Genomic DNA, 10,738 nt, shown 5'->3' on the forward strand with positions numbered 1-10,738 from the left:
GCCTATAGTCAGTTTTGTGGTAAGATGTACATACACTAAAATTCTTCTACAAATACAGTCCTGATAATGGATTGTAAGGTTTTGTTAGAAATGCAATCTTTAACTGTTGATTACACTCTATAATTTTATCTTTAGACAATGAGCATGGTGTCAGGATTTGCCCCTCTGGTAACTGCAGGGATTTTTGGTGCCACGTTATCATCCGCTCTGGCTTGTCTGGTCTCAGCACCAAAGGTGTTCCAGGTATGGCTACTGATGGCAGGAAGATAAACCTGCATGTGTTACATATAATTCAGAGCAACTATGAACGTGTGCATAAAAATGTATCAGTAGAACAATCCTAAGGCTTAGTCCTGTAGTACTAACATAAAGTTGTATCATAGCAGCAATCAACAATAACTTTTCATTTGACTACATTTCCTTTAATTACCTATTGTTCTATTTTCATGGAACTGATTAGTGCTCAAACCTCCCATCTATTGCAATTGATTTCTGAAGAATATCACTCTTTTATCAAAATGATTGTTATATCCCTTTTTTGTATTATACAGGATCATATTGCTTATAAAACTCTAAGCTTTTGCTGAGAGATGTTTTCCTGATTTTTGTAAGCAATGCTTTGTTCTGCTGTGAAAATAACTTTTTTTAGTTTTGGATAGAGTACGGGAGGGTTATAACCCCTGTGAGTTTTTTTTGCTGTGTCCCATTGGGGAGATTCTCTGAGGACACAGACAGCAATAAAAATCTGAGAGGACTTCTAATCCCCTCCACTCTAGCCAAAACTAAAAGAAAGACAGAAAGTTTTGGCTTTGGTTGCACTTCAATAAAGAGTATAGCTGTATAGAAAATATTATAATATTGAACAATCGTATTGTTATGTCTGTGGCCAGCATTAGTCAGTCTAACTTATCAGCACTGATAACAGTCATTGGCTGTACAAATCAAATTGTTCACAATGCGGGCACATTGATGTGACTAGGCGAAATGTGCAAAAACGCAGCAAAGGCACGTTTTTGAACATTTCCAGTGACGTCTAAAAAAAAGCCTCCTCATGTATCCCTTCCCCCTCCCATTTAGACTGTAAGCCCTCATGGGCAGGGCCCTCCTTACCATCTTGTCTTGAATTGTATTGTGATTGTAATGTCTTCCTTATATTGTAAAGCGCTGCACAAACTGTTGGCGCTATATAAATCCTGTATAATAATCATAATAATAAGTCTATGGGGCCAAGAAGTGCAGAATCTGCCAAAAAGAAGCTTGTGTACTTAATTTTTTCAAGCGACAGCATTTTGCATCAAGCAACAAGACGCTCAGGTGTGAACATGGCCATAAAATGGGGGTTTTTTTCGGGCAGAAAAAGTGTTACAAAACGCTCAGTGTGAACAAGGGCTAAAAGCAGAAGACACTCGCAGATCTCAGACCTTGCCAGGTCCAAATGCATGCAATTAAATTCAAGAAAACAAACAAACATGGTGTTCTCTGTTCAGCTGCAGGTTTATTGTGTAAATCAGATGCACAATGTAACCGATATCAAGAAGGAAAGCCTGTACGTGTTTCACATGAAAAAGCTTATTCTCAAACACATTGCCATGACTGACCACCAGTGGGAAAAGACTCAACTGTAAACAATTAGATTTAGAGATGTCCTTGCATGTTACCTGGAAGATGCATCAACCCGAATGGTAACACACCTAGTAGAAACCCTTACATTTGTTACCCTGTTACCAACATCTACCACTCCCAGCAGAACCCAGCATGATCACTTCCACCACCTGCCATTTGCACATTTCTCTTGGTCACTTTATGGCATCATGTCTATATAACAGAGATAATAATTCCTTCATGTCATAGTCCTCTACTTACATGTGTTAACGTCGGTTTGTCCAGAGCAGTCATCCGTTTCTCTGTTTCTGCACAGTGCCTCTGTAAGGACAACCTCTACCCACTGATTGGATTTTTTGGGCAAGGCTATGGGAAGAACAATGAACCTATCCGTGGATATCTGCTCACCTTCCTCATTGCATCTGCATTTATCCTCATTGGTGGGTCAAAAATCTTTTTAAAAAAACTTTTAATACTATTAGTATTTTGGTTTGAATCCCAATGTCACAATTTAGTTTTTTTCTGAAATAAAACTTCTAGTGAGAATTATTATTTTGGTTAGGAAGTAATGGGAATAGGCTGAGAGTAGACATTTTACACTCTCAATCCATCCACTTGAATCATGATTCATAGGGGGTGATTTACTAACCTAAACACACGCACGCACCAGGTGCGTGTGATTTTCACACAGCAAAACGTATTTATCAACCAAAAAGTCTCTAAAAGCATATTTCCACTAATGCCATATGTGGAAAAATCATGCACATGATGCATATATAATGCTGCTTCACAGTTTAGACAAAAATTGTTAGCTCATGCATTTACATTCCTGCATTCATCAACGCAAGCAACACAACGTAGAGCTAATTTACACAACATCACCTTGCAATTCATGCAGGGCTTTGCACAACACACCTGCTGGGTGTGTACACACTACAAAGGTGTTTAGATTCCACCCATAGATCATGCTGGGAGGGAACACACTACAGAGGTGTATACATGTTCGTGGTGTGTTTATAAGTTTAGTAAATCAACCCCATAGTGTCTTTGTATAATTCCATGAGAGCATAGTGTGTGCCTGTCTATCTATCAAGTTTTCTGATCATGAAGGACCTTATGTTTCATTGTGTTCTTACTAAGAACCGGGGTTGTTTCTCTTCACCAATAAGCATCAGACTTGCCCAGGAAGACTAACGTTAACCACACTCTATACAATCTGATTATACAATCTACTTTAGATCTACCATCAGCTATGCCTGCCTGAGTTGATACTAATTGAATGGACTGTTTGTCCTCATGCCACATAGGCTTTGTGCTTGTGGCTGTCTCTGATTGTTGTTGGCACTATATAAGCTTTGTGTCTAATGTTAGTGCATCACTCTGCCTTGAGAAAGAGACTCGAGGTCCCAAAGCATCGGCCTGTAATGCTGGAGGCTGTATGTGAATAAAAGATCAGATTATTACTATACTAAGGTGTGCTGGTTGCTGGTGGGGATTGGTATTTTCCTACATTTGCCAACCACACAGTCTTGTTAACTAAACAACTTGATTTTCTATTCTTCAAATAATGTCAATGGATGTTAATTCTTCAATACAAGAACCAGGTCTCAATAACACTGGCATATATAATGTAACAACCATTACAGCTCCGGGGCCCAGTCTGAGTTTGACTTATGCCATTTAGCAATGAACTTTATTCAAGGAGAACTATGAGGTGAGTGAAAATCACTCATCCTCATAGTTCGAGCCAACGTGTGACAATGAAACTGTCACACATCGGCTCAATAGATCAGGAAGTGAGCGAACGCATACCGTCGCTCGCTCACTTCTCAATAATCTCCCTGCAGACAGCCGTGACTGTCAGTCACCGCTCCCCCCAGGGATATCCCCCCCCCCCCGCTCCGATCCTTCAGCGCTGACTGGCGGAAACGGACGGGGGAGGGGGCGAGCACAGCTGACTGCCTCTAGATAGGCAGAGCCAGGTGTCACTCACGCAGCTGGGTGCATCTCGACAGTTTTGTCTAGTTCCGTCCCGGCTGTGGTGGTCTCAGTATACCGCGAGCTGTAGCTCAGGATATACTGAGCTTTGGGTCATGGGAGGAGGCTAGTATATGTCCTCCCTTGACCCTTAGGAGAACTGTGGGGAAAAACACTTACCCCATAGTTCTCTTTTAAAGGTTTGATATTGATTCCGATAGATCACCCACCATGTCTGCTACTGTAATCTCACCATCCCATAAATTAGCCTTAAAACCCTTATTTACATCCACCCCATTGATGAATGTACAAGGCAAATGTCAGTGTATAGCCAGAGCATGCAGACTCTTTTATTAACTCTTTTTAAATACACCTCTGAGATTTCTTTGTAGGACACCAGACCTGTTAATGATACCTGGTAAGAACTTAATTAAACTTTGTTCTCAGTTGTTAATTGAAAGGTAGAATTTTAACAATAATTTTCCTGTTTTTTTATACTCATGTATTTTTTCCAAGCTATCAGTGCACAATTCCCTGTTTGCTTCTGATCTGATCTTCTATGGACAAAACAATAATTATATTTTACTATCATTTTGTCTTCTGCAGGTGAACTAAACACCATTGCACCAATCATCTCTAATTTCTTCCTGTGTTCATATGCCTTGATTAATTTTAGCTGTTTTCATGCATCTATAACTAATTCACCAGGTAAGTAGGCCATTTTAATGTGAACCTTTTATCCAATCACAACAAGATAAAACCTATACTGGAACAGGCATCCTCCTAAACTCCTGATTTCATATAGGTTGCCATTATGTAGGCGGATATTAATATACTGTACAGTATTCAGGTTGAAAATAGCCCTGTTAGCGACACAGTAAATGCTTAATGTGTTTCTCTAAACCAGGGGTAGCCAAACATCAGCTGCTGAGGAACTACAAGTTCCATAAGGCATTGCAAGGCTCTGACAGCCACAGGCATGACTTCCAGCGGCAATGATGGGATTTGAGGTTTCACCACAACTAGAGGGCCGCAATTTGGCTACCTCTGCTCTAAACCATTATAAGGAATCACCATGAAGAGAACTGCTCTGATTGATCATATGAAGCTCACTATCGCAGTACGTGCAACAACATCTCATACGTCATCCTTAAAAGTGGAGGTGATGCTTGGAAGGAGGAAGTGTGAACTTCTTTATGCAGGAACTAATTTAGAATTAAGCAAAACATACATCAGGTACATAGACAAAAAGGTACACGTATAATGTGGCCTACAGGATCTAATACATACCATCATCGGCAGAGGTTATAAATATTGCTAATAACGACAGCAAAGGAAACCTAAGTGGTATGCATCCAATGATAGGCTGCAACAGAATGTACCAGAACAATGTGGAATACAAGGAGAGACAGAGGGGAGGAGAAACGAACCTATAGACGCAAGACAAGACAATACATCAAAGACACCAGGAAAGGGCAAGGAAGGAATATACACTGAGTGGCCAGATTATTATGACCACCCCATCAGTACTTCGTTGGGCCACGAGATGACTCCACGAGATGACTTTGTTGGGCCGCCTCGTGACTCCACGAGATGTTGAAAGGTGATGCGAGGAATCTGGCACTGCACTGTTGCCCTTCTGTTGTCTTGTACCAGTCTTGCCACTCTCTGTTCTGCCCTAACATTGACTAGTCGCTAACGGTCACAATTCGCACATTCAGACCCAGATTTTCGGCTGACAGTCCAGTCTTTAAACACTTTAACAGCTGCTCTTGAACATTTAACGAATTCTGCTGTTTTGCTGATACTCGCTCCATGGCTCCGAGCGCCAACAATCATCCCACATTCAAAGGCTGTTAAATCGCGTTGTTTACCCGTATCTTCAGAAAAAAATAACTTCTACTGTCGTGGTAAACAACCTGCTTACCTATTTATAATGGTCAGGCCCTCTAGCAACTTCAGCGCCAAATTATAGCTAATTTGCCTACAAACGTCAGGTGGTCATAATAATCTGGCCACTCAGTGTAGATCCGGGGAGCTATTGGGAAGTAAGGGCTATGGACAATGAGTCGTAGAAAGAGCATGTGAAAGGCATAAGGGCAGCAGTGGCATGAAAGAGCTTACACGTTGACAGTGATCAATAGTTCTGAAAAAACATCAGAATCCTGAAAGTGGATCCAGGATCGCCACACCTGTTGGAAAGATTCATAACAGTCAGTATCCACATCGATCATTTCTTTCCATACGCATAATATCGTTTAGCCTATTCAACCACGCGAGCATAGGGGGGGGGTTCGAGTGGTCTTCCAGTGTCCCGCAATGACCTGTCTGGCCGCAAAGAGGAAAAACCTCAACGCAGATTCCTTAGCTTTCCGCAGGAACTAGTTTTGAGGGAAAGCGTATAAACGGAATGTGTGCTGTAAGTTGCAGTTATATATTCACTTGATTGTGAACCTCAATTTTTTGACAATGAGGAAATTGGCAGCTTGCAGGGCTTGCATAAAATAGAGTGTTGTAATTTGTATTTGTTAACATTTTATACATGAATGATGAAGCAGATAATTATATACCTGATGTGTCTTATGAAAGTGTTATGCTTCGCTAGAGTCTAAATCCAAAAATAAAAATGTATTGCAGAATACCAGTCCTTTGATGTGGTACGGCATTAGGTTTCTTTTTTCCTTTATTTTCACCTGGTGATTCTGCCAGTAACAGACTTGCAGTCTAAAAGGTGCCCATACACTCGACGATCATTGTACGATAATCGCGGGTGATCCCGCGATCATACGATAATCATTAGGTTGATAGGCAGCTTGCGACTGCATTTACTGTACGGTGGCACAATTTTTGGAAAACGAGCACGCTAGAAAACCAGCTGAAAATCGTACGATTTTCGGCGGGTTGGTAGCGCAATCACAAGACGAAAGCCGCACAGCCCGAGGTGCGTAAGCGCACACTGCCCGCTTACCATTGCAATCATCTGCAAGCCCTCCCCTCAGCGGGGAGGGCTTGTGATGTTTTCAAGTACAATCTGCCTGTACATGATGGGCAGGTCGTACGAACTTTTAATCACCTTACAACCATCGCACAACGAAAGTCGTGCGATGGTTGCAAGGTGTATGGCCAGCTTTAGGATAACAATGCTCACTCACCCTTTTGTATCAGGATAACAGAAATAATATAGCACTACAGAACCATACTCCTCTCCTATGCTTCCTAACATAAACGAGAGTGGTTCTGTAGTCCTCAGAGGTAGCAAAGAACGATGTAGCTGATATCATTCACCACAGGCAGGCAGCCCAGGAAGTTATCAGAAGATTTCTAGAAAGATCAACAGGTATTTTTTGCACTTATCGAACAAATATACTGTACTGTATTTAAAGGCTTTCAATGGTATCTTTAACAGAACAAAAAGGACACAATTAGAAGAAGAACTGAACTCAAAAAGTGAATGCTCGTTATGTTTTAGGGAAGTGTTAATTGTGGCTAAGCTGTACTCTGAAAAATGCACCTTTTGTATGGAATTCCTCTTAAAAAAAGCAGTGCACTTCCTGGTATGTGAGTGTACCCAGACAATCCTGTACCTACAGCCTCATAGCTGTATATCTGCAGCGTGAGATCTCAGGCACTGCTGCCTCTCACTGCTAGTCTCCTGCGATTTGGTGATTTCCCTAGTGAGCTGTTCACTGTTCTCTTTGCTGGAGGCTCTGACATGAAGAAACAAAGCCCTGCCTCTTCCAAGATGGCCGCCTCTACAGAGACACAGTGCAGAACAATGCATTGTAATTCAGTAATGGGGAAAGATCAGCTGCAGGGAGACAGCAGGCAATACTGCACATTAGTCCTTTGTCATATGCTTGCCTGTTTTGAGCCCAACTTCCAGCGATCATTTATTCTTTAACTATACATTACAAATCAGCTTTTAATTTTCATATTTTACATGCTGGATCTGTTTCATGTGTATCTTTCAGTACAGTATAAACATTACATTTGATCTTTTATATATATATAATGCTGTTTCCCTGCCAGGCTGGAGACCGTCATTTAAATATTACAGTAAATGGGCATCACTGTTTGGAGCGGTAGCATCTGTGGTTATCATGTTCCTGTTGGCTTGGGAGTGTGCCCTGATCGCTATTGGTATAGTCATCTTTCTGCTGGCCTACGTCTTGTACAAGAAGCCTGGTATGTACACAATGGGTTATCTGCCCTTCTGCTCTCCTTGTCCCCTTTGGAGAAGAGGGATGTGGCACAGTGTTCATATAGTTATAAGTACTTCCAATATAAATGATAAGCTATAACAAATGAGTCACTGTACAATGTCTGAATGTAGCTTGCCGTGTGTTAAAAGTTGAGGTGACTCTGTCAAAAAATGAAAAGTGAGAAAAAAGGTTCCCCTGTAAAGAACAGATGATATACTTACCTGTCCTGATGCCTAGACTGCTAATCTTTGCTCTTTTCTACAGCGACGATGCTCAGAGAATCCTTTGTATCCAACACATTTCCTAGGGTGAGGATTCCTGGTCCACTGAGGAGCACTGTGGTTCCTGCTGCCGGTCCCTACGTCACTGCAAGACACAATAGCGGCATAGGGCTGGCAGGAGGAACCACCGAGTGAAGAGGCATCTGCCACTCTTGGAAGTGTGTCAGATGAAGAGGTTTCGCCAGGCACTTCTAGAGAGTGAACATTGGCGGCACACAAGGAGGGACAGTTAGGTGTAACATATTTTCATTACAGGGGAACCTTTTATTATCATTATCAATTTTGTGACAGAGACTGTATTTAATTATGGAGCCGAATCCCCTATTGAATGAGAGCCTAAAAATTAAATCCAAAGAGTAATTAAAGTATGTACTGTATATATAGCCAGTGTATAATTTAATTTACTTTTATAGTGTTTATTCCAAAATGTATAGCCAAAACAAATCTTTTAGTTTCTGGGAATGGTTAAAACCCATCAGGCTTGTTTGCTGTCTGTCTGACACTGAAGGGGGATACAGGAAGTGAGAGGAAATCCCCTCTTAGACAAGTGTCACTGCAACAGATTTCCTCGGTGTAAAATTCCCCTATTCTGGTGGCAGACTTCACATTTTGGATTACTGGCTGTCTTGTGACAATGTAATAAAGTCACCGGCACTCCAAATAATCAAGTCAATAAGTTTATTGACCCAAGTGATAACACCTCTAGCAATGTTTCGGGACCATGCGGCCCCTTCCTCAGGCAAACAGAGGAAGGGGCCGCATGGTCCCGAAACATTGCTAGAGGTGTTATTACTTGGATCAATAAACTTATTGACTTGATTATTTGGGGTGCCGGTGACTTTATTATTTTTTTGTACGTTTTGACGGAGGCATCCGTTGTTGCTGCTGCACCCGCCCTGCTACATTGGGCATTCTCTGTTCAGGAGTGCGATGGGATACATGGACTTTTGATTGTGATAATGTAAAACTTCCATTGCATGTGACTCACATTTTTCCAAGCTTCCTCTTCTTTTTTTTATTCTAAAATGAACACTCATTGATAAGCTTATTTAGTTAAAGCTAATCTTTTTTTACACAGATATCCAAAAACCTTTCAAAGACTTTAGGTGAAGGATTCGACACTCTGCTGGGTTTTACTCCAATCCGGAGCTCCAATAGATAGATTTCCTCTCACTTACTGACAAGATGACAGTGGGTTCACCAGACAGGAAATGAGGGGAAATTGGCAACAGCAACACAGTCAGAAATATATATATTTTAGAGTAAGGCTGAAACCACTATCAGCTTTTTATTGCTGTCTGTGTGGCTCTTGCAGATTTTCTTCCCTCTCTGTCTGGTGAAACTGTTGTCACTGACAGTAAGTGAAGAGAAAAACTCTATCGGAGCTCTGGAGAGCAGTAATAAAACTAACAGGGGTTCTAATCATTTCCCACTCTATTCGAAACTGTGCTGGACGCCTGCTTTTTTGTTGCCAGTGTCCTTTTCTCCTGTAGGAAGCAGTATAACCCGACAATCTAAGAATTCCTATGTCCATCAATGGACAATAAAGACAAACAATTTGACTGGACATACAGTTTAGGGCATGCCAATGGGGTATGTTGCTGCTGGTGACCTCAGGCAATTGTCCTATTGGCTTTACCTTATAGATGGACTTGCTTGTGGTTTTTAGAAGAGATAATAAGTAGTATCTGTCTAACGTTCTATAGTTTAGCATTGGCCACAACAGATAGCCTCAGGACACCACTGTCAGGAAGACATAAGATATGACAATTCTTTATCATAGGATAAAAGTGTGTATAACTATAAAAGAGTCCCTCTTATAGTAAAATGGTCCAAATCTCTGTCAGAGGAAGTGGAGGTTTGTGGGAAAATTAAAGTAGTGTTTAAGATTGTATAGGTTAAAGTGACACAATTATTTAATTATATCACTTTAACCTATGATGTAAGTGATACAAATTAATTCACCTCTGTATTCAATAATATATCATTAAGTGTATGTTTAGATTCAAGCAGTGTAAGTACCTGAATTTGTCTTGGTATCAGTCACTTGAAGTCCCTGTCCAGTAAAGCTCAGATGGAGAAGCAGCACAAGGAGCCAATCAGTGGTGTTGCAGTCCAAAGAGGATGCTGAGAGGAGGAGAAAGCAGTGACATAGAGATGAACTTATCAGTCTGCTGCTTCTCCTTTCACTGTCCAGTCTTAGGGTACAAAGAGGAGGAGGCCTTTAATGTTAATGAAACATTTATCTTGCCTGTCAGGCAAGGTTGTGCTGAGTGTGACAGAGCTGCGTAAATCACAACTGGATGGACAGAGATAGAAATCCTTTGGCAAGTACAACGCTTCCTTATGTGTATTTAGATGTTTGCCTGAAACTCAGCTTTAAAATGTTGAAAAGCATGCTTGAGATATAATAAAGAAACTGGTCTTAGTGCTTACTTCAATGGTAAGGTTCTTATTATACAGGTTACAAGGTAACTGTTTTAATGTTAATAGCTTGTAATGTAAAAACATTTTTTTTTCCTTTAGCGGCAAACTGGGGTTCCTCTGTGCAAGCTGGATCCTACAACATGGCTCTGTCCTACTGTGTGGGACTCAATCAAGTAGAAGAACATATTAAAAATTTCAGGTAACATAAAATCGGCGCGTCTGGTTGTGTATCCCACGCCCCGTGAGGAA

General features: G+C 41.1%; 1 protein-coding gene across 3 annotated transcripts in view; it reads left to right on the forward strand.

The window, feature by feature from the left end:
- Window positions 1-10,738, forward strand: part of SLC12A3 (solute carrier family 12 member 3) — a 61,268-nt gene that overhangs the window by 31,072 nt on the left and 19,458 nt on the right. For all 3 annotated transcript variants that reach the window (XM_018555415.1, XM_018555413.1, XM_018555414.1), the window contains 5 exons: window positions 136-243; window positions 1,919-2,042; window positions 4,186-4,287; window positions 7,609-7,764; window positions 10,589-10,688. In XM_018555415.1, coding sequence (XP_018410917.1) covers window positions 136-243; window positions 1,919-2,042; window positions 4,186-4,287; window positions 7,609-7,764; window positions 10,589-10,688 — 590 coding nt within the window. The remainder of the gene's footprint in view (window positions 1-135; window positions 244-1,918; window positions 2,043-4,185; window positions 4,288-7,608; window positions 7,765-10,588; window positions 10,689-10,738) is intronic.

Source organism: Nanorana parkeri, unplaced genomic scaffold (assembly GCF_000935625.1).
Source record: "Nanorana parkeri isolate BGI_ZX_2015 unplaced genomic scaffold, ASM93562v1 scaffold195, whole genome shotgun sequence".
Classification (NCBI taxonomy): Eukaryota; Metazoa; Chordata; class Amphibia; order Anura; family Dicroglossidae; genus Nanorana; species Nanorana parkeri.